General features: G+C 45.3%; 2 protein-coding genes across 5 annotated transcripts; one reads left to right on the top strand and one right to left on the bottom strand.

Moving 5' to 3' along the window:
- The first annotated feature begins 1,690 nt into the window (after positions 1–1,690).
- Positions 1,691–4,449, top strand: GNG3 (G protein subunit gamma 3). Of its 4 annotated transcripts, none has more exons than XM_087913805.1 (3): positions 1,691–1,782; positions 3,747–3,852; positions 4,224–4,449. In XM_087913805.1, the coding sequence occupies exons 2-3, from the start codon at positions 3,754–3,756 to the stop codon at positions 4,350–4,352; spliced, it is 228 nt and encodes a 75-aa protein (XP_087769931.1). In that variant the 5' UTR covers positions 1,691–1,782; positions 3,747–3,753; the 3' UTR covers positions 4,353–4,449. The 4 variants fall into 4 exon arrangements, with proteins under 4 accessions (XP_087769931.1, XP_087769932.1, XP_026572177.1 ...); XM_087913806.1 differs by having other exon boundaries at positions 1,773–1,782; positions 3,744–3,852; XM_026716392.2 differs by lacking the exon at positions 1,691–1,782 and adding an exon at positions 1,915–1,995 and having other exon boundaries at positions 3,744–3,852.
- A 1,069-nt stretch (positions 4,450–5,518) lies between these two features.
- Positions 5,519–20,667, bottom strand: LOC113452442 (adenylosuccinate synthetase isozyme 2-like). The gene is made up of 13 exons (XM_026723901.2): positions 20,345–20,667; positions 19,118–19,220; positions 18,180–18,248; positions 17,496–17,546; positions 16,887–16,953; positions 15,972–16,079; positions 14,618–14,699; positions 13,295–13,421; positions 11,628–11,782; positions 10,219–10,343; positions 9,655–9,752; positions 8,481–8,630; positions 5,519–6,751 (listed from the first exon to the last, which is right to left on the bottom strand). Exons 1-13 carry the CDS (start codon positions 20,561–20,563, stop codon positions 6,699–6,701), a joined length of 1,407 nt encoding a protein of 468 aa, XP_026579686.1. The 5' UTR covers positions 20,564–20,667; the 3' UTR covers positions 5,519–6,698.
- Between the last annotated feature and the right edge of the window lie 1,514 nt (positions 20,668–22,181).

Below are 22,181 nucleotides of genomic sequence, written 5' to 3'. Positions count from 1 at the left end.
GAGCATTGAACGTTATACGTATATACCCAGCAATTGATCTGAGAAAAATGGAAAAGTTTGTCTCCATCATAAATGGCAGAGCTTTTGATATTTACGATTCAGGGCCTGAATCAGAATATTTTATGGAACTTACTGACTTATAAATTAAATTTCTTCCTACAACTTCCCCAAGTTTCTGGCACAACTTAAAAGCTAATTTATTTATTGGTAAATCCAATTTATTTCCACGAGGGATGCACGATGTAAAGATATTTAAGATGATGGCCTTACAGTGAATAAAAATATCCACTGAATACATGTAATAACAAGTGACTAATCTTGGTAGGAATTTTGAACATGTATCTAATTGTGAAATAGCTATTTGGAATGCAATTCTCTAGGTACTTGTTTAAGAAGTTTTGACCTGGTATAAATTTTACATTAAATGTTCCATTTACGTACATTTAAATAAAAAAGCCACAATTGGCTGTGTCTTTATAACTAAGCATGTTGTGTAAACAAACTATGGTTAAATAAACCACATCTTAGACCAAGTCTGTGAACCAAAACATTTGAGTTAATAGGAACCTATCTTCAGGGATGTTTGGGGTGGTTTAAAAACATTTTACAAGCTAGCGGAACATATGCTGTATAAACCCATTTCAATAATATTATTATTGAATTATAAAACAAAAATCCAGCCCAACTCAGCACAATGCCGTAACAAAATACATAAATAGGCTGTGAAGCTCTATTTTAGTATCAATTGCTAATACCCTTTTTTCTTCCTTGCCTCTCCCTTTTCCTTCCTTCCTTTCCTTTCCTCTTCCCTCCTCTCTTCCTTCCTTCCCTTTTTTCTCCTTCCCTCTCCGTTTTTCCTTCCTTCCTTTTCATTCTTCCCTCCTTCTCTCCCACTTCCTTTTCTCCTTCCCCCTTCCTTCCTTCATTTTCTCCTTCCCTCCCTCCCTTCCTTTTCTCCTTCCCTCCTTTTCCCTTCTCATTCTTTTTCTCCTTTCCTTCTCTCCCCTTCCTTCCTTCTTCCCCTACTCTTTCCTTCCTTCCTTCTGGTGACTATACACTATTTTGTTTATGTTTAACCCTGATTAGGCACATATTCCACCCAGCCTTCCTTTCCAAGGTGATGTAGGAAAAGCAAGCCAGGTTTTGGAACCCTGTGCCCAGTGAACTGAGAGGGGATTTTTTTTTTCTTTTTAAAGGCTGTTGATGTCAGATTTGTAAATGAAAGTAATTGCAGACAATACTGCAGCTCCCCGGCGTTCATATTTGCACAAGGAGGGCACACTCTTTTCACTCCTGTTCCTCCTTTCGTGCCCCCCTCCTCAATCAACGTCTTCCGTAATAGAGCCAGGCTATGCCAGCCCCCTCGCACACTTTCCAGTCCTGGCTTTCAAGCAATGGCTGCCTGGGAGGGATTGGGGGTGAGGGGGTATGTACCATCAATCCTTCCTCTCTCCCCCCCCCCCCTTTTAAAGAGATGGTTTGGTCCCAGCATTAATTGCTTTGTGGAATCCTCAAGGTATTATCGATCCGTTGAATCCAATTTCCTCTTAGCCAAGGTGTGCCAAATGTCTTAGGAAGTCAAGGGACGGGGAAAAAAAAACAAAACAGCCCCTTCTGGTCATCCACCTTGGAGAGGATTCTGTAGGGGCTGCTGCAGTGCCCCCCACCCACTCCGTCCCTCCCTCCCAGCCCAGGTGACTTCCCCCAAATCATCTCAGCCTCCAGCCTGAACGGTCTGACTCCGCTCTATCTTCACGTTTGGCAGAAAAAATCTCTTCAAAGGTGCGTGTGTTGGTTTGGGCTGGGTTTCCCCCCCCCCCCGCTTTCGGGTCTCTGGGGTGGGGGTAGGGGCCGTCAGGCTTGGGGGTGGGGGAGAAATGATTTCCATGTAAATATAAAGGGAAATCTCCGCAGAGGAAAGAGAGGGGGGGGTGAGAAAGGGCCCAGCTATATGAGGGACCTGTTCATAGGAACTATTAGGATGCAATAGGTGAGGTAAGTAGGTAGGTTGAAGATGGATGGATGGATGGGGCATAAAGTAAAGGCAGGAAGGCAGAGAGGGGGAGAAGGAAGGAAGAAAAGGAGGAAGAGGAGGGAGGAAAAGATGGATGGATGAAGGAGGTAGAGAGGAAGGGAGGAAACGGATGGATGGATAGAAGGAAAGAGAAAGATGGATGGATGGAAGGAAAAGGTAAGGAAAAGATAAATAAGGGTGGGCAGAAGGGATAGATAACAGGCAGACACGGACAGATCTTGTCCTCTATTGGGGTAGGAAACAACAGATGGAAACAGAAAATATATATATATATTCCCCATCTCCTTGCTAGAGGAGTGAATGGCTTTGGATGTCATACTATATTGGGAGTGTCTTTTATTTTTGTTTTGTAATGTCTCTTCATTTTGTTCGAATAGATTTTTTTTCTTTTCTATTTATCTTGGGTGCCTCTGAGATGAGAGAAGGGCTTGTGGCAGAAAACAAATGGTGATGGGGGGGGGGGGGAATGAAGTCAAAAAAATTCAGAATGAGGCAGGGGCTATTTGCTTTGGGGGGGGGGGATCTGAAATTTACATTGGATCAGAACCAAAGGAAAAGGATATGTTTTTCTTGAGAAGTTAATTTGTCTTTATCGTATGCAAGATTCGGTCTTTGTAGGAAAAATAGTGAAGCGTCCTGGCTTTGAATGAAGCCCTAAAGGTTATTTAGACGATTACGGTTTATAAGAAAATGAGAAAATGGTCTCTTGTTACGCTGGAGTTATTTTTAATTCATTGTTCTGCTTCCCTCTCCTCTCCTGCCCTGCGTTCTGCCTGGGTTTACATTCACACAACACACCGAGGTTGTGATTTGTGTTATAGGAACCCAACTACACCCTAAATGTCGCTCTTTTGCAGGGCGAATGGCATGTTGTGCAAATCAAGTCAGGTTGGAGTCGATACGATAAGCTGTGTCTAAGGAACCCGTAATTGTTCAAATTATGGCAAGTCGAGGTTGGACATGAACTATCCTGTTTAACCCTGGTGAAAAATAATACTTGTGCCTTGGTAGATGCAGTCCCACACACTCGGTCCCCTGCTGGGAGAATTTGGGCCTAGTCATGTTGCTAGTTATAATCCAAAAACAGGATCCATTTTTGTTCTAAAGTCATATAAAACTGGAAGATTTTAAGAAGAGACCGTACAGCCATTTGCCTAGAATGGTAAAGGGCTTCCTGCTTTCAGCAGGGGGTTGGACTAGAAGACCTCCAAAGTCCCTTCCAGCTCTGGTATCGTTATAGTTAAAAAGATATCTTGCAAGAACACCACAAAGAACAGAATTCCTGAAATAAGAAATTCCCCAGGCAGAGCTGGGCTGAGAGTTTTGACTAAACTTATCCAGTCTTGATGATAGGATGGAAATTGCTCTCCAGAAAGTTCGGGCAGGTGAAACACCTTTGGTTCGAGTTCATAAGACCTTAGTTGTACTTTCTACTTGGGTTTAACTCATCCTGTGAAGGGCAAACTTACCGACGTCCACTAGGTGGTGCAATGCCTTACTGTACTAGTTTTGGAATTGCATGGGTGCCCTCCAGTGGTCGCCTGGAATACTGCGATGCAGCCCGAAGTGCTAAGATTCAGCAAATTCTACTTCTAGCCAAGTTGCTTTGCAAAGGATACTAGTTAGGGCCAATTTTGAAGCACGTCTTCAACGTCTTCCCTTACGGTGACTGGTCTTGGGTGGCCTTTCTCCTCTCCGATCTCCTCAGCAGGTTCCTCATGAAGGGCGAAACCCCTGTCAACAGCACAATGAGCATCGGCCAAGCTCGCAAAATGGTGGAACAGCTGAAGATTGAAGCCAGCATGTGCAGGATAAAGGTGAGGAAAGGACCTCCGGGGGTGGGGGGGCAAATTAGACCCTGGGCGTTTACTTCTTTGACAACTCCAAGGTGCGTGGACTTCAACTCCCAGAATTCCCCTGCCAGCATGCACCTTCCAAGTCGTTAGTTAGCGAAACACCACCTTGGATAAACAGCGCCAACCAACAAGGCTGCAACACCCCGAGCAGCCACTAGATGGCAGCAAAAACCCATCGAGTAGCCGGTTTTCTTCTCTGGTCTGCCCCCTTGTGTCTATATAGTGTACTACAGCCCAGATTTGTAGCTGTGATTTTATAAACGCCGTTGAATCGAAAACCAGGAGATGACTGCCATTCTCTAATTTTGTTTTTTTTTCCTCTCCTCCTCAAGGTGTCCAAAGCGGCTGCTGACTTGATGACCTACTGCGATGCCCACGCCTGCGAGGACCCCCTCATTAGCCCCGTGCCCACCTCAGAAAACCCCTTCCGGGAAAAGAAATTCTTCTGCGCCCTGCTTTGAACTATTTTTTTGCTCCTACCCACTCACCCTTCATCCCTGACACTGGGTCGCGTCCCTTTCCTTTACCCTCCTCCCCCCCCTTCCTATACTCATCAATCTATATGGAGTTGGGTTATTGAAGGACCCTTGGCCTCCAAGCTATCACTGTGGGGTAGAGAAGAGGGGAGGTTGTCCTCATGGCAGATCTATTTTCTCTGGCAGAGACCCGCCAATTCTATTTTCTCTAAAGCTTCCAGACTCAGGAAACTTGAATACTAGAGAATTATTACGAAAGCAACAGCCTTATTTTCCCCCTCCGAAGATGGGAAGTTGTGGTTTGCTTACGGGGTGGTGGGAGAAATCAGGCTGTCTCCCCCAATTAGACCAGACAGGGCAGCAAGCATTGCATCCACAGACCCCGGGATTCAACCTAAGGGGTTTCATTCTGGCATTCACGTCCAGCCTCGTTCCCACCAACTTCACCGTGGTTAAAAGTTTAGCTCCAAATCGAGGTTATCGAAGCCAGCCCTCTCTTCCTCCTCCTCCTCCTCTTCTTCTTCCCCCATCCCCAAAGTCTCCCCCCGCTCCCAGGAAGGGTGGAAGGTTTCCATGACACGCCGATGGTTCTTCTCACAACTTTTCACCCCGTTCTGTATGTCAGAAAGCACGGAAAGTTAATAAAATTTACTGGAGCCAGTTCTGGCGGATTGTGAGTGTTGAGCTACAGAATGCGGGCGTAATGGGGCGGGGAAAAATGGAGGATTTGCTCAAAAGGAGATCCCCAAAGACGAGATCTCTAAATCGGAGCTCTCCAAACTTGGCAACTTTTAAGACTTGCTTTGCTGGCTGGAGAATTATGGGAGTTGAAGTCCACAAGTCTTAAAGTTGCCAAGTTTAGTCGTCCTTCTCCAGGATCAATCCAAAGGTGTGCATGGAAGAGATAGTCTTCAACTTACAACCGACCGTTCGTTTAATGACCGAAAAGAAAACGCCTGATTTGTTAAGCGACCGCCATAAAAACCATCGTTAAAATTGCATCCGACTCGACTTACGACCGCCATGACTTTATGACGGACATTTTTGCTCCCAATTACGATTGTAAGTTGAGGACTAGCTGACGATGGCAACCTGGGAAGAAAAAAAAAGAAAACCAGCAAAAAAAAAAATTCTTTCACTATTCCAAACGATTTATAAAAATAAAATCGTGATTCTTTATTGCTTTGGGTGGCAGATTGCCAGAAGCAAACTTAACAACCGATGTGAGAACAAAACAGGTTTCCTTCGAAAGCAGTAAAGTTTCGTGTGTTTTGGACGTAGTGAGAGGGGTTGGTGCAGGTAAAAATCTAGAAAGCTTTAGCGTCCCATCGGCTGCTTGTGTTAAGTGGCTGCTTCTCTTGTTAACCAAAATGGCAATTAAAGAGGCTAGTCCTGATTAAGGTCCCCAAGGGGGAAAAAATGCCACAGAATCTACAGGGAGTGCTTCTGTAATTTAGCGATCCCTGAAGAAGGGAGATCTCTACAATTAGATTTAAACATAGAAAGCGTGCTGTTTTTTTAAAATATATATATATATAGAAAGCTAAAAAAAATTGGGCGACGCGTCAATAAGTTTTCAAAGGCACAAAACGCCTGCGATTCAACGGTGGACTAGTTTCCAAGGAACAGGGAGGTCCTTGACTTATGACAGATCCCCTTTGTGACGGTTTGAAATTACAATGGACCTTTTCCCCCTCCTCCAGAAATCTACTTACCGCCCAATTTTATACAGTAGATAGGATGATGAAACTACAGCTCCCAGCATTCCTCACTGCCAGCCGACACTGGGTGGAATTCCCGCTGTAGCAGACAACCAGTGGAAGGCTGCCATTTTTGCACCAGGGGACTACAATTTCCATGAACCACTCCCCCCTCCCCCATCTGGCTGGAAGGGATGGAGTGTGGGGGAAGAGAAACACCTCCACCTGTGGTCAGACTGACTGCCAAGGAATGACCAAAGGGATTAGTAACATGGAAAGAAACGGTGAACCATGACTGCTGGTCAGATCAGGGTTAGGGGTGATCGATGGCAACTTATCGGGTGGGTGGGGTGGCAAAAGGGTGCGAAAATGGAGTGTGTGCCCTTAATTTGTCCTGGAAAAATGTGTAAATCTCAGCTGCCAGGCAGGTCTGTCTTAATTCTCTTTCAAACAATCAAGGGACAGAATCAAGGGCCAAGAGGAAATTTTACACGGGGGAAACTGAGGAAGGGGAGGGGTCTGGCCTGAGTGCATTCAAGAGGGGTGAGCCGGCGTCCTCAGCTGCTTGCCCAATGGACTTGAGAGGAGAAACAGCCTCTGCCTTCGATCCGGGGTGGGGAGGCGGAAGATCTCAAAAGAGTTTGATGATGGATTTGCGAGATTTCCCGACGCCGATCCACTTGACTGAGGAAGAGAGAAGAGGGAGGGAGAATTGGGTGGGTGGGTGAGTGGGATCTAAAGAGGAGACCACCAGGAAATCAACTCCCGCAGGAAGACATTTAACCAGACAGATTAACAGAGTTGGAAGGGACCTTGTGGGTCATCTAGTCCAACCCTCCACCCAAGGAGATGATTTGACTGAAAAGTAGCATTTATATCTGATTTTCAGCGAAACTGGCCCACTGCAAATTATTGGTCTGCTAATAACCAGGAGGTTCACTTAACGACTGCTGCAAACAAAAAAAAGGGGTCGTAAAATCATGCTATTGACGTAGGTGACCTGCTTTACAATTGTCACGAGTTATGACCAGTGGTGGGTGTCAACTCATAAAACATTCCTGGGCCTGTTTTAGTAGTTGCCATTAAAAAAAAGGGGGGGGGGATGGCGGAAAAAAAGGAGGGGGGAATATGGAAGAGCGGTGCATCAGTTTGGAAACGAAAGTACATGCTAACTCTTATTTTTAAAAAGGCTGTAACTAAACTACCAGAGTTTTTGCCTGCGAGCATATTTAATTGGAGAATGTGATTGATGACACCCAGCCCGTGAAAGGGCTCAATTGGAGAATCTGGTTGATGAGACCCCCAGGGGGGAGAGGGGGAAACAGGGTCACAGGGGACTGTAAATTAAGTATGCCAGGGTTGGCTGAACATAGGGCAGGGCCAGTATGTCGCCTCAAGTGAATCCTTAGAAGTTTTTTGAAGTTTGGCTCGAGAATCATGATTTAATTAGGGTGACTGCTGGAATCCTGACAAAGGGGTTCGTATTGATGACGGTTGTGGCGTCCCCGGGGGTGTGTGTCACGTGATCCCCTTCTGCAGAAGCGAAGTCAACGGGAAAAACCACTCAACCGCCAGGTTACTAACCTTATCATCTGTAGGGAATTCACTTAACAACGGTGGCGAGAGGGGGGAGTAAAACGGGGCCAAGCTCCCTTAGCAACATAGCTTTTGAGCTCAATTGGGGGTCGTAAGTCGAGAGCTACCGCTATGTTTAAACTCACCCCCTCAACTTCCTTCTTCACTTCCCCCTTTGGTTTGAAAAACAAGAGCCCTCTGCAACCATGGGTTGGAATTCAAAATTCTTAACAATCGGTTCTGTGGGCGTGGCCTAATTTGTGGGTGTGGCTTGGTGGTCATGTGACTGGCTGGGCGTGGCTTGTATGTAACTATTATATTTATGTCAATATTGAATTTTTTTTAATTAAAAAAGAGCAACTTTTACCCCAATTCAGGCAAAGCAGGCAGGCAGACTGAGTTGCTCACAGAATCACAGATTCACTCAGAGATCTACCTTTCTGCCATCTGCTACCCGAGTCTGCACTGAAACAATAGAAGCTAAGAAGGTTCAGCTCCGCTTTTAGATTAGCTAGAAAGCAAGAAATGCAACTATTTCCTGCTTTCTAGCTACTTTAAATCTCCCGGCACAGCAGAACAGCTGATGCTCGGGGGGTGGGGGGTGGAAGAAAAACAGCAACTTACCAAACGCAGGCAAGTTTGATGGCACGCATGCCAAATAAGGCGTGAATGGGTAGGGAGGGGCGGGACCAGCCAATGGCGCGATTTGCCGATTCTCCAAACTGGGCCGAATCATAACAACCAGTTCTATAGAACTGGTCCGACCAGTTCTGTCCCACCCCCCGTCTGCAACCCCATTTCAAATACATGCAAGGTTTGGACCGCCCCAAAGGCTCACCTGGCACTCCCAGGTAGCTCTCGATAAACCGGATGTAAGCCTGGGCCTCGGAGGGCAAGTCGTCAAAGGTGCGAGCCCCCTCGGTGCTACGCCTCCATCCAGGAAGATCCTTGTATTTCACGGTGACTTTGTTCAGGAGCTCCTGGTTGGCTGCAGAGAAAGGAGCAGAGGATCTAGTTATAGGATCCTTGGGGGATCTCTGAACTTGGGGGGTTTCTACCAGACGTTTCGTGGCCCAGCAGGGGGACGTCATCAGGGTAGGAGGGTAGTAGGGTTTGGGAGGACGAGGGCGACTGTGGGATCCTTGGTGCTCTCTGAGCTTGTTTTCTTGCAGACATTTCATGACCCAACTAGATAACAACATCAGTGCTAAAAGGAAGTGGGGATAGAGGAGGAAGAGGAGGAAAATGTGGGGTCCTTGGGGCTCTCTGAACTTAGTCGTTTTATTGCCGATGTTTCATTAACCGACTAGGTAACATCATCAGTGCTAGAAGGTTTGCAGAGAGGAGGAAGGGATGGAGGAAGAGGAGGAGGAGGATGAGAAGGGAGGAGGACTGTGGGGTCCTTGTTGCTCTCTGAGCTTGGTAGTTTTCTTGCAAATGTTTCATGACCCAACTAGGTAACCTCATCAGTGCTGGAAGGGAGTGGGGTTTGTGGAGGGGAAGGAGAAGGAGAGAGGAGAGGAGAGGAGAAGGAGGGGGAAGGAGGAGGAGGAGGAAAGTAGGAAGAGGAGGACGACGACTGTGGGGTCCTTGTTGCTCTCTGAGCTTGGTAGTTTTCTTGCAGATGTTTCATCACCCAACTTGGTAACATCATCAGCGCTAGAAGGGCATTTGCAGCAAATTGCTCTCCCTTCTAACACTGATGATGTTGCCTAGTTGGGTCATGAAACATTTGCAAAAAAAAGCTCAAGAGAGCAACAAGGACGCCACAGTCCTCCTCCTCCTTTTTGTCTTCCTCCTCTTCTCTGCAATCTCCACTCCCTTCTAACATGATGATGTTCCCTGGTTGGGTCGTGAAACGTCTCCGAGAAAACCATCAAGCTCCGAGAGCCACAAGGACCCCTCATTTCAACCCTGAGCTACAAATAATCTCTTCTAATGATACAGAGGCAACAATTAGCTCCTTATCTGCTGGGACAGAAGCATCTGCATCCCAAAGTCTGAAGTCTCACCTGGGAAATATGGAATCTGCTTCCCATCAAGATGGTATTCCACACCCACTTTGATCTCTTCAAAGGTGTCAAGTATGTCCAACTTGGTCACAGCCAGGCTAGGAAGCATCCCCCCCGAAAAAGAGTGTTATGATCAATCCAAAAAAACAACGTTATTTTTCACCCTTTTTTAAAAAATTAATTTTTTGTTTTATTTTATACAAACATTCCATCTTTCGTTTTGTCATCTGGGTGCAAATATTTCTTGTGCAATAACTTAATGACGGGGTGATTGATTTAACCACGGCAGAGACTGGCTTAACAAACGTGGCAAGGAAGGGTCGTAAAACGGGGCCCTATTCGCTTCACTGACTCCTCATTCAGCAACATGAAATTTGGGGCTCAGCTGTAAGTCGAGGACTGCCTAAGCTGCATAGAAAACGCAGCAAATCAATGTCTCCTCTGTCAAGCCATTCTTCAAAACTTCCACAGTGCATTCAAGTCCCACAAGGAACAATAAAAACATTAAATATATACATATACATACATACATACATACATATATAGAATTTGGCAGAGACTCACGCGCTGAAACCATTGATCATGTGGGCGTATTTCACCAGGACGAGGTCCAGCCAGCCGCAGCGCCGCTTACGGCCCGTGGTGACGCCAAATTCCCGTCCCCGTGTTTGGAGCGTCTCGCCAATCTCCTGCAGCAAAAAAAGATTTAAAAATGTACGGTGATGACACTCCTTAAGCCCAATGCCAGCTTTTAATGCTGAAATATTCAGACATCAACCACAAAAAAGTAAGTAACTGCAGTAGCTAACTAACATCAGGGTGGATTTGATTTAAGTCAAGTCGACTGAAATTGCGATTGAAATCCCTAGTAAAAAGGGTTGATTTAAATCAACTTGACTTAAATTGTAATGTTTAAAGAACAACTGTCATCTCTGTCCAACAGAGGCTCCTCCTCTGATCCGCTGTTGACTGTCTGACTGTCCCAATATCGCAGAATATATAGCCTCATCTATATATATAAAAGCAGAATGCCCCTCACGCATCATCACAAAATCTCTAGAACCGTAAAGCCTACAAACTTGAAATTTGGCACTTATGTTCCTCTTGGCTTCTAGGGGCTCACTAAGAAAGGATTTTTCCAAATGACCCTCAGAGCATTTAGAGTATTTCCTATATTATTATTATTAACATGCTCTGATGCTAAGGAGCTCTACTCCCCCTCCCCACCTGGAAAGAAATCTGTTCCAAGTGCAAAACACAAGCAGAGGAGTTTCAGTTTCAGAGCACTGAGCAACTTTAGTACAGAACAGTTGAGCTAAGCCACGCCCAGGCTCCTTGCTGTCTCCTTCTCACTCACGCAAGTACTGTTTCAGTTTCCAAACAGCCCTCAACTCTCACACACCGACAGGACGCTAGCCAGATGAATACCGATGGATCCTGGTAGGCAGAGGCAAAATTTTTCTTTCCTTATTTTCCTCTCCAAAAACTAAGCCTGATCACATAGTTTCGTAGCGAAGCATAGGTATCCAGCTAGTGCTACATAACTAAGCTCCATTGCATGCTGAATAAGCTAGATTATTAATGTATCTTAAATGGAAAACTATCTTTACACTTTTTTAACTCCAAAATTTGATAGATATATATTTTTTAAAAAAATAATCCGATTTAAATGTTTTTTAAAAATCCAATTAAAAAAAAAAACCATTGATTTTTATCCACCCTGGCTAAAATTAGCACATTTTGTATTATTTCGTAATATCATTTCTATTTCTTCATCGTTCATCAAGTCGACCCGATAGGATTTTATCTTAAAGCAAGGAACTGAGCAATGGAAGGGTCCTGATGGGTGCAAGGTTGAGAAATAATTAATGGATAATAAAATCGGGGCGCAGTTCAGGACACGAAGAAAACGGTGCTCCCTCAGGTGAGTTTGAAGAACTGGGAAAAACGCACCCCGATATTCAGGGACTTACATTGTTCTGCTCGGTGGGGAAAGTCCCCACACCGACACGGGTGGTGTACGCCTTCACCACGCCGTACACTTTGCCGATGTAATGGGGCGGAATGCCAAGGCCGGTGCAAACCCCTCCCACGGTGCAATTTGAGGAGGTCACGAAGGGGTAAGTACCTTTGGGAGAGACAAGAAAGAATTTGGAGCTACAAAAGGAGATTTTTTTTTTTTGGTCAGCGACACTTGCACATTCAAGGTGAGAGTACCTAGTTCGAATTTCATATCCCTCTGCAACCAATGTTGGTCCCCATACTACGAAAAAAAAGGATGTTGAGTGTTGTCATGACGAGGCAGTAGAGTTGTTTGATCATGATCAACTGAATCACGATGATCTTTATTGGAGTCTAGTCTTGCATTTATACACGTTTTTAGTTATCCTCCAACATTGGTTAACTTTGGTTACTGCTTAACCTTCGTTACTTAGCATAATAGTAATTAACACAATTAATTATCTCTAGTTCAAGTCTAACATGTTTACTTCCTCTCTCTAATCCTCCTTTAGATTAGTGACTTTGTTTGCCTGAGTTGTATTTGCTTGTAAACATTCTTTATCTGAGGTTTGCCATCCGAGATTGGAACGTTCCTGCAATTACAACTCTACAGTTGAGACTTTGGAAAAAGTTCAGAGAAGCGCAACTAAGACGATCAAAGGCCTGGAGACTAAAACACACGAAGAAGAACGGCTGCAGGATTTGGGTCTGGCTAGTCTACAGAAAAGAAGAATTAGGGGGCGACAGGTAGCAGTCTTCCAGCATTTGAGGGGCTGCCACAAAGAAGAGGCGGGGTCAAATTATTCTCCAAAGCGCCCAGACAGGGCAGGACAAGAAACAACGGATGGAAAGTAATCAAGGAGAAAAGCAACTTGGAATTAAGGAGAAATTTCCTAACAGGGAAGACAATTAACCAGTGGAACAGCTTGCCACTAGAAGTCGTGGGCGCTCCATCACTGGAGGTTTTTAAGAAAAGACTGGACAAGTCACCTGTCTGAAATGATCTAGGATTTCCTGTTTGAACAAGAGGCTGGACTAGAAGACCTCCAAGGACCCTTCCAGCTCTATCCTATTCTATCTGTCACCTCCAACAATACTAAGCGACACCCTGACGACTTATCCAGTTGCTTCCCAGGTTCCTACTGCGAACGGTCCTCTCTTAAAATCATGAGGACTAGAACCTTGTTTTTACACAGCGTGGAAGTGCCAGCTGGCTTCTTCTTCCTGAGACGAAATGCCGGAATCTCCATCTCATGCTCTGGCTGGGAAGTCAACGCATGGACCTGGCATTTTTTAAGGGATTATTTTAATGAATGTTATTATTTAATATATGTCTATGCTGCCCTCTCGCCTTCCACCGAAGGGCCCCTGACCGGTTTTGCTTGATTTGGGGGGGGGGTGTGCTGCACACCTGGCCCCAGCGGTGTGTAAATTGTGAGGGGGTGGCTTTAGCTGAGGTTGTGCACGCAAGCCCTTGTGGCCGATGGGAATAAACCGTGGTTTCGAAGGATGACAAGCACTGCACGCCGAACGAACCTAGATAGTAACTCTTAAGCTTGGCTTGCGGGCTGTTTTTGATTCAGAAAAGAACAGCGGTAAACGAAAACAGTGAATTTTAATTTTGCCGAAGGGACCTTACCAAAATCGATGTCCAGGAGAGCCGCGTTGGCTCCCTCCACGAGAATCTTTTTGGACGGCCCGTGCAAAGCTTGATACATGAAATAAACCCCGTCCTTCACCAGGGGGCGGATCTTCTCGGCGTAGATCTGCCAATCGAGGAAAGATTGACAGGAGCATCAACCGGAGGGCAATTTCCCCTAATTCCAAGGAAGGAGCTGAGTGCTTTCCTTTATTTTATTTTTAAAGAAAGGGCAAATATCCAAATAAGGGAAGAATTCGATAGGAGGCTCCAATTCCCCAATTGCTCTTCAATTTATTTTAAAGGAGGAAGTTTCTAGTCCTTCTGGAGGACAGGTGCACTCAAAGTAGTTGGAAGTTTCTAGTCCTTCTGGAGGACAGATGCACTCAAAGTAGTTAAGGTCAAGGCCACAGAAGGAAGAGAAGCAGGCTGTTTGTAAAACGGGGCTTGGGTCTGAGCCCAAAATACGACTGCACCAAACCATGGTTTGTTCATAAGTCCTCGACTTACGACTGCGGTGAAGCTCAAACGTCCTGTTGTTAAGCAGGAGAGGTTTGGTGCTTTGCCCCATTTTGCAACCTTTCTTGCCACAGCTGTAAAGTGAATCACCACAGTTGTTAAGTTAGTTACACTGTGGTTTAGCAAATCTGGCTTCTCCGTGGCTTGTTGGAAGGACGTAAAAGGGGAATCACCTGCTGCGACCGTCATAAATAGGAGCCATTTGCCAAGCGTCTGAATTTGGATCACGGGCCCACAGGGATGCTTGAAATGGTCACGTGTGTGAAATACAGAGATAAATCGCATTTTTTTCAGTGACATTGTAACTTCAGTCACTGAACAAATGTTTGTAAGTCGAGGACTGCCTTTATTTGAGTCTGCAAACTGGGGATTAAACCAGCTTTAAACAGACATTTGCATGGGTCAAGGAACCTCCCCGCCTGGTTGCCACAAAATGTCAGGGCTCCGACAATCCACCTCCCCCATTCAAATCATAAGTCTCTAGCCGCATCTCTCTGAGTTAAAAAAAATGATTTATTAGGAGTGATCATGTCGGCATTACCTGGATGCAGCCGACTCTAAGACACATCATTTATTTCGCCCTTGACCCTTGTCTTCCCCACATCCCCTTGATGTGTATTCTCCAATGGGACACATCCATAGCTAAGAGTCATCCATCATGCTCTCCAGTAATAATCTTGTGCGCCAACAGCTTCGGCTGCCTAGCAATTATCTGAAGTATTTAAGGAATGTCCTACATTCTCCACTCCCTTTCTGCTGGCAACTAGAGACCAAAGGAGTATTTTTTTAGCTGACACAAAATACCTTTAGTTGTTCCAGTTCGGCTTCGGTGTCAATATTAAGCGTTGGGTAGCTGGTTTTGTACTGCTGGGCCAAAACCTTGAATCTGAAACAGATCAATTAGTTACTTTGCGAATGATTATCGTTATCCAATTTCTTCGTCTTGCGGTTCAAAGCCGAGCGGCTGCCGGTAAAATTCAATATACAAACCTCCGACAATGATAAACCTAAACATAGATTAAAATGACAAAAAGTTTAAAACAAACTTTAAACAGCTTTCAAACTTTCCACTTATGCTATTGCACGTGCAGTGGCAAAATTCTGTGCAGCTGCAACGACCACAAGAGAAATTTGATTACAGAATTAAAGATGTTTACTGCACCAATTTCCGGTAGATACCTAACAATTTTTAGAGAATCTATATTTACACCCATATTTACCCTGCTCTCCCATCACATAACTAAAGGTAAGAGCCATACTGTTTCATACCATGTATTTTATTATTATGGAGCTTATTATTTATTATTAGTAAGATCTTTTAACATTATTGTAAACGGCGACAATTTGTCTATTGCTGGTCTGTGACCATAATAAAAATTTTATTATTATTATTATTATTATTATTATTATTATTATTATTATTATTATTATTATTATTTGCTTTATTCATTAAACATGAAACTCAGTCAACTGAACATTTAAAAATGTATCACAAATATTACCTGGCACTGATCGTTGACACGGGTTGCTTGCCAGCATCCAAGGTATCGACCAAGTGTTTTCTTAAAATATACGATGCTCTGAGTAGGTGCAGTTTTTTGCAGTTCTGCTGATGTTTATTGCAGGAAGCTGCAATTTCTTGATGGGTTTTGTAAAATTCTTGGACGTGGTACCAAGTGCCCCGATGACAATGGGTATCACTGTCACTTGTTTCATCCATAATCGCGTAATTTCGATGGCCAGGTTGCGATACTTTGTGAATTATTATATTATTATTATTCATCGCAGTCAGCCAGATATTCAGACTGGGTTTGCCTTTTTTGTCTACCTATCGAGTCCTTACCAAGGACCTGGGATAGGCAAATCTGGATGTTTGAGGGTGTTACAGATATCGCCGCAGGATGGAAGCGGTTCCAAGCAAAGCTGCCTTCCGCAATTGACTGATGGCAAATTTGTCAATGCCAATGATGGTGTTAAAGTGGTGCTCCGGTTGTTTTGGGATTATTATTGTTGTTGTTGTTGTTATCATTCCACTTATGCAGAGTCCTGCCTGCCCCCGATCCTCAATGAAGACTAGTGGCATTCCTGGGTTCAACGCCCACTTCTACTCCCCACCCCCATCCCATGGTTAAGAGCTGCCAACTCCCGAATTACTCACTTTTTGGAGAACTCGTTGAAATCTGCCAACAGGTCACAAATGCGCAGGCCGGTGCGTGAAGCTTTGGAGGCGTAGGCAGGTCCGATACCCTTCTTGGTGGTGCCCAGGCTGTTGGAAGAAACCAACCAGGGTCTGAAAGGACACTTCCCACTCTAGGAGACCGCCAATCCCTTGGCTGTATAGTGGACCAGCTCAGGAGGGACCCTCCCTAGTTTTTCGGGCTTTAAAGGAGATGGAGACTAAGGAGGTTTTTTTTTTTTTTTTTCCAATGTTTTCCTTTAGGTTATGTATTTTGTGTGCTTATGATTGATTGAGAATTACTAAAACTTTGATAGGAAGAAATATAACTGAATAAAAGTGAAGGGAGAAATAATGAGAACTTTGGAAAAGGTATACATGTGTAAATGGAAATGTGATAATGTGGAACTATGTTTTAAAAAAATAATGCTTTATTTGCCTTGTTAAAATTTATAAGTAATTCTTAGAAAGGAGGTTTCATGCTTTTATGTGTTATGTTTTGCTTGTCTTCAAAAATCAATAAAACTTGTTCTTTTTTTTAAAAAAGGAGATGGCATTAATCATATGTGAGAAAGACCTTGAGGGATGGATGAAAACATGCCATGGAAGGAGTCAGAGAAGAGACTGCTGAACCCTCAGCTGCATAATGGATGGAGAAAGAGACCCTCCCTAGCATCTTCAGCTGTAAAGATGGGGGAGATGTCCTTTCACACCAACACAATTCTGTCCACCTAACCGTACAATAAAGTCAGAGGAAGTTCTTCTGGGTGTGCTTCCTGTTTGTGGAACTGCCTAGCAGGGCCGCCACTTCTCCAATTTCAGCCTGCTGAATCATTTCCGCCCTTGAGTCTTTGGAGAAGTCAAAGCTTCATGCCTTCTTCCCAATCTCCCACTTACTTTTTGCCTCCTTGCTGTTGCCTCTGATGTTCCTGGATGCCATCCACAGCTTGGTGGAAATTAAACACTAAAAGAAATTAGAAGAGAGCCAGTTACGTCCGGTTGGTTTAAGGCACCAGGCTTAAAAGGAGTTCTAGTCCCGCTTTAGGCGTGAAAGGCAGCTGGGTAACTTTGGCCTAATTGCCAGGAGATTGTGAATTCTAGTCCCGCCTTAGGCATGAAAGTCCACTGGGTGACTACGCCAATCACCAGGAGCCTGTGAGTTCTAATCCTGCCTTACCCAGGAAAGCTGACCGGATGGCTCTGGGCCAATCACCAGGAGACTGCGAGTTCTAGTTCTGACTTAGGTATAAAAGCCAACTGGGTGAGTTAGGGGCCATTCCTCTTTCTCAGCCCAGCCCACCTCACAAGGTGGTTGTGGTGGGAAAGAGGAGGAGGAGGAGGAGGGTGTGTTGGATACACTCACCGCCTTGTGTTATTTGTAAAATATTAAAGGCAGAATATAAATCAGTAAATAAATAGATGGAAAGTTTTGGCTCGCTCCTCACTGTCTCTTCTGTTTTTCCAAGATCAGGACCCTCTAAAATTCCTGCATTTTCGAAGACTTACCCAAGTGAGCGCGATCGGAAATCACAGTCCTGGCTTCCCAGCCTTCCAACCCTGGTGAATCAAAATGTTTCTTAATATTACAGCCCTGGAAAATGCAATTGATTCCTTTTCCCGCCATCAACCATTTCCAATTTCGCTCCAAAGCCATTATCTCCAGAGCTAAAACGATGAAGCAATTTTCCCCAATTGTAGATAAAACGTCCATTACGGTTTCCTTTTAGAAACAAAAGTAGCTGGGGCGGTTGTGAAATTCAGGAAGAAAAATGAGTTTGGAGACTTGGGGGTTTTGGAGGAAGCTCAAGAAAATCTCAGGTAGACATCCATTCTTGGAGAACATCAGCTCTCTTTCACCTCAATGTTTATGAGAATTAGCAACCTCAGGATCATCACAGCTGTTTTATTTTTATTTTTTAAAGAGAAACTGTTCTGGATTTGGGGAACAAGGGGGTCCCAGAACCACAATTCGGAGGGACGAAAAGTTTAACGTCAAGACCCTTATGGACTTCCATGGTGGACTTCCAAAATGACCTTGATGATGGGAATCCCAAGAAGAACATGCTGGCAACGGTTAAGTTTATTTTGGGAGGGAAATTAAGGCAATTGGTTCAATGCATTTTAGGGTTAGGGTGCATTTTATTTATGCACTTTTTCCTTCACCCCAAATTGATACCGAGAAGGACTCACCTGGTCCCTTCTTTAAGTTCTTCTCAGCTTCTTCAAAGAGCCCCGGAAGGTGAATTACGACCCCGTTCCCTGGAATAGAAAAGCATAGTATTTTCTCAGGGTTTTATTCTTATAGATAATCCTTGACTTACAACTGTTTATTTAATAACCGTTCAGCGTTACAAAGGCACAAGAAAAAAAAATGAGTTTTTTCCCCCAGGACTGTTTTTCACACTTATAACTGTCGCAGCATCCCTATGGTCCTGTGGTCAAAATTCACACTCTCGGCAACTGTAGTGACTCGTATTTACGACGGATGCAGTGTTTCGGGATCTCGTGATCCGCTTTTGTGACCTTCTGACCAGCAATCAACGAGGAAGCTAGGTTCCTTTTACAACTGTCTGTGTCAGGATTCTGGCAGTTATTCTCCATTTAAATCATGAGTCTCAAGCCAAACTTCCAAAACTTCCAAAGGATTTATTGGGAGTAAACATGCCGGCACTGCCTGGGTGTAGCCGACTCTGAGACACATCATTCATTGTCACCCTTGACCCTGGTTTTCCCTCCACCCTTCTGGGTGTATCATAATTCATATTCTCCAATGGGACACATCCATAGTCCAGAGTCATCAATCAAGCTCTCCAGTTAGAATTTTGCACGGCAGAAACTTCAGTCACCTAGTTACTATCTTTGAAAACATTTATGGAATGCACTTTCAGTTTGCAAGCTGCTGCACTGCTCCCCCCTCCCTTTCGGTTGGCAACTCTTAAAAGACCAGAGAAATATTTTATGAGTTGACATGTGTTATACTAATTTAAAAACTGCCTTAACATCTGCGGCAAGGAAGGTTGTGGAAAAATGGGGCAAACGCCAATTGACGGACGTCTTGCTTAGCAATAATTATTTGGGGCTCTATTTGGGTTGTAACCCGAGGACTACCTGCGCGGACGAAAGCTCACCGATGAATGCTGTGGCGTTGTGATTGATCACTCCGCTGGGCAAGAGATGGAAATTGTATTCCACCGTGTCCACCACCACGGTGTGTCCTGCATTGTTGCCACCCTGCCAATCAAGAGATATAAACAGGTGTCGATAAAAGAGAACAAAAGAGCGCACAAAGCTGTGTTTACACAACACGGACCCACCCCTGTCAGGCTGCACCCATGCAGGAGAAGGAGATTCAAGAAGAAAACTTTGAGAAAGGACTTTTAACAGTTGGAAGGGACCTTGAAGGTCATCTAGTCTAACCCCCACCCACCCCTGAATCAAGGAGATCCTACACCATTTCTGACAGATGGCAGTCCAAGTCTCAGTGCCCGAATACAGCAAGAGCTGTCCATCCAATTACTGACCGGCTGTTCCAGTTTGCGTCCGCCTTTGAACGCCGACGGGAGGCCGAGTCAGCATTGAGGGCCTCAGGGTAGGTGGGTGGTGCTGATTTCTTACTGTTTTGGGAGCGGGGGGTCTTGAGGACAGCTTCCGGGTCAAAGACTTGTGGACTTCAACTCCCAGAATTCCTCAGCCAGCCCCCCCCACCTCCCATTGCAAAAGATGGGAATTGTAGTTCCCCCACCAAAGCTGCAGAGGATGGGCTTTGTATTCCACCCATATGGGAGGGAGAACCCATTCCCCACTCCCCACACCCATACACACACGTTTGTGAGAAAGCAGCCCTGGTTCAGGCTGTGGAGGATGGAATTTGAAGTCCCCAGCTGCAGAGGAAAGGATAGGATTCAAGTCCTCCAACCTAAGCAGTTTGGGATTTGTAGTCCCCACCCCAGTTGCAAGGGATGGGATTTGCAGCTGCCCAGCTGTGGAGGATTGGGATTTGGAATCCCCAACTACAAAGGATAAGATTTAAGTCTCCCAATCTGGAGAGGGTGGGATTTGTAGTTCTCCCAATCTGGAGAGGATGGGATTTGTAGTTCCCCCAATCTAGAGAGCATGGGATTTGTAGTTCCCTCCAATCTGGAGAGGATGGGATTTGTAGTTCCCCCAATCTGGAGAGGGAGGGATTTGTAGTTCCAATTTATGGAGCGTGGGATTTGTAGCTCCCCCAGGTAATGAGGATGGGAGTTAAAAGTCTCCAGCCGCAGAGGACAGGACTTAACTGGGGAGAATGGGATTTGTAGTCCCCCCCAGTCGCGCGGGGATGGGGCTTGTGGTCCCCCGAGCCGAGGGCTCACCTGACACCTGCAGACCAGGTCGGCGTCGAGGCTGAGCAGGTCGACCACCTTCCCTTTGCCCTCGTCCCCCCACTGCGCCCCCAGCACCACCGTCACCCGGTTCCCCGCAGGGAGGACGTGGGGAGCCGACCCCAGCCGGGCCCGCTTCCCGCCCGGCCCTTCGCCGGCCCCGCCATTCAGCAAACCCGCCGCCGTCTCCGAGCCGCCCTTTCCCGCCATGTGCTGCAGGCAAAGCGGCGAAGCCCTAACATGGCGCCGCCCGGGCAAGCTTCGGTGCCAGCAGTCAACATGGCGGCGGAACGAGCGAGGTTTAAGCGCCTTCCTCCCCTCTTTTCCAGGTACGGCGCGCGAGAGCAGACATTCCCAACGCGGCTAAGCCTGCTTCCGCGTTCGCCTTTCTCCATTTCTCCAGGTAAGAAGGCTGGCTTGGGGGGGGCAGCGCGCGGACGCAGGTGATCTCTGCCGGGCGCACAGGTGTTTCTGGCGTGGAGCGAGTGTTATAATAATAATTATGGTGGGTGGCACAGCCAGCCAGAGGTTTAGTCCGGATTTGGCATTCTTGTCCACTCATGGAGTCCTTCCCAAGGATAGGCAGGTGTTTTTATTAAATAATATTAAAGGTATGTGTTGCAAGATGTCGGCTGTGCCAAGCCAAGCTGCCTTTTGCCATTGACCGATGGGGATTTTGTCAATGCCAAGGTTGCATATGGCTCCAACAGTTACAACAGTTCCATTTCGTGACTGCTCCAAATCATCACAGCACTGACTTACGACTGCTTTTCACCCTTATGACCATCGTGATCAAAATTTGGACCCTTGGCAACTGGTTCATACTTATGACCGTTCTGTTGTGTCCCAAAGTCACGTGTGATCCCCTTTCGCGACCTTCTGTCAAGCCAAGTCAATGGGAAAGCCAGGTTCACTTAACTCTGGCAAGAGAAGTCGCATGGGCCATAAATGAACAACTGTGGTGCCTTGTAGTGTCTCAAAACTTAAGTTAGTTTTGAGGTGGTGTCTCAACTGTGGTGTCTCAAAACTAAGAAACTGGGCTTCCAAAATTGTGTTCAGTTCAAAAATGGTTTCTAATTAATTAGATCGCTTTGGGGGGTGGGGAACATACGAGTATATTACAAAAACAAATAAAGCAATTATGTTTCTGCCCTAAAACCACTGAATTTTAAAACCCAGCAGGAATTATTAGCTAAAATGGCCAAATTTCAATAAGCGGTGAACAAGATCCTGGAGGCTGGAAAAACAAAGGATTTGAAAAACAAGGTAGAACGTGGTTAGTTATCGTGGTCATCAAAAGTTGTCAGAGGACTTACTGACCCCAAATCCCATGAAGAGCCGTAATGATGTTTACAAGAAGCCGTTAATTGCTCTGTATTATGTCTTACTCCAGGCAATGTGGTTTGTTTCACTGTTATATTATGCAGACCAGCCATCAAAAGTGTCTTTTTGGTTGCAGGAAGTAACCAAGCTTTTTAAGCCACGAATCGGGTTAAGAAAACTATAGCTTAGTGTTGTGAATGTTCCCTAGAGCCCTTCAACTTTAAAGATGGGTGGACTGCAATTCCCAGAATTCCTCAGACATGATGGGGGATTATGGGAATTGAACTCCACCCATCATAAAAGTTATTGGGATGAACGAACAGTGCCCTAGATTTAAGATATTTTTGCTGTCCCGGCTCCCTAATGTTATTATATTCTAAGCTTTGCTTTACATAGGATAAAAAGGGAAATTTATCATGTTTTTAAACCACCCAACTCCCTCACAGAGGAACTCTAAATAAACATTAAAAAACCAGCAAGACACAACATATTGGATTAGAAGAGT

The sequence above is a fragment of the Pseudonaja textilis genome, chromosome 16, assembly GCF_049901715.1.
Source record: "Pseudonaja textilis isolate UNSWEBS1 chromosome 16, rPseTex1.2, whole genome shotgun sequence".
Taxonomy (NCBI): Eukaryota; Metazoa; Chordata; class Lepidosauria; order Squamata; family Elapidae; genus Pseudonaja; species Pseudonaja textilis.
Note: the sequence above shows the minus strand (reverse complement) of the source record. Positions and strands in the feature narration are given on the sequence as shown.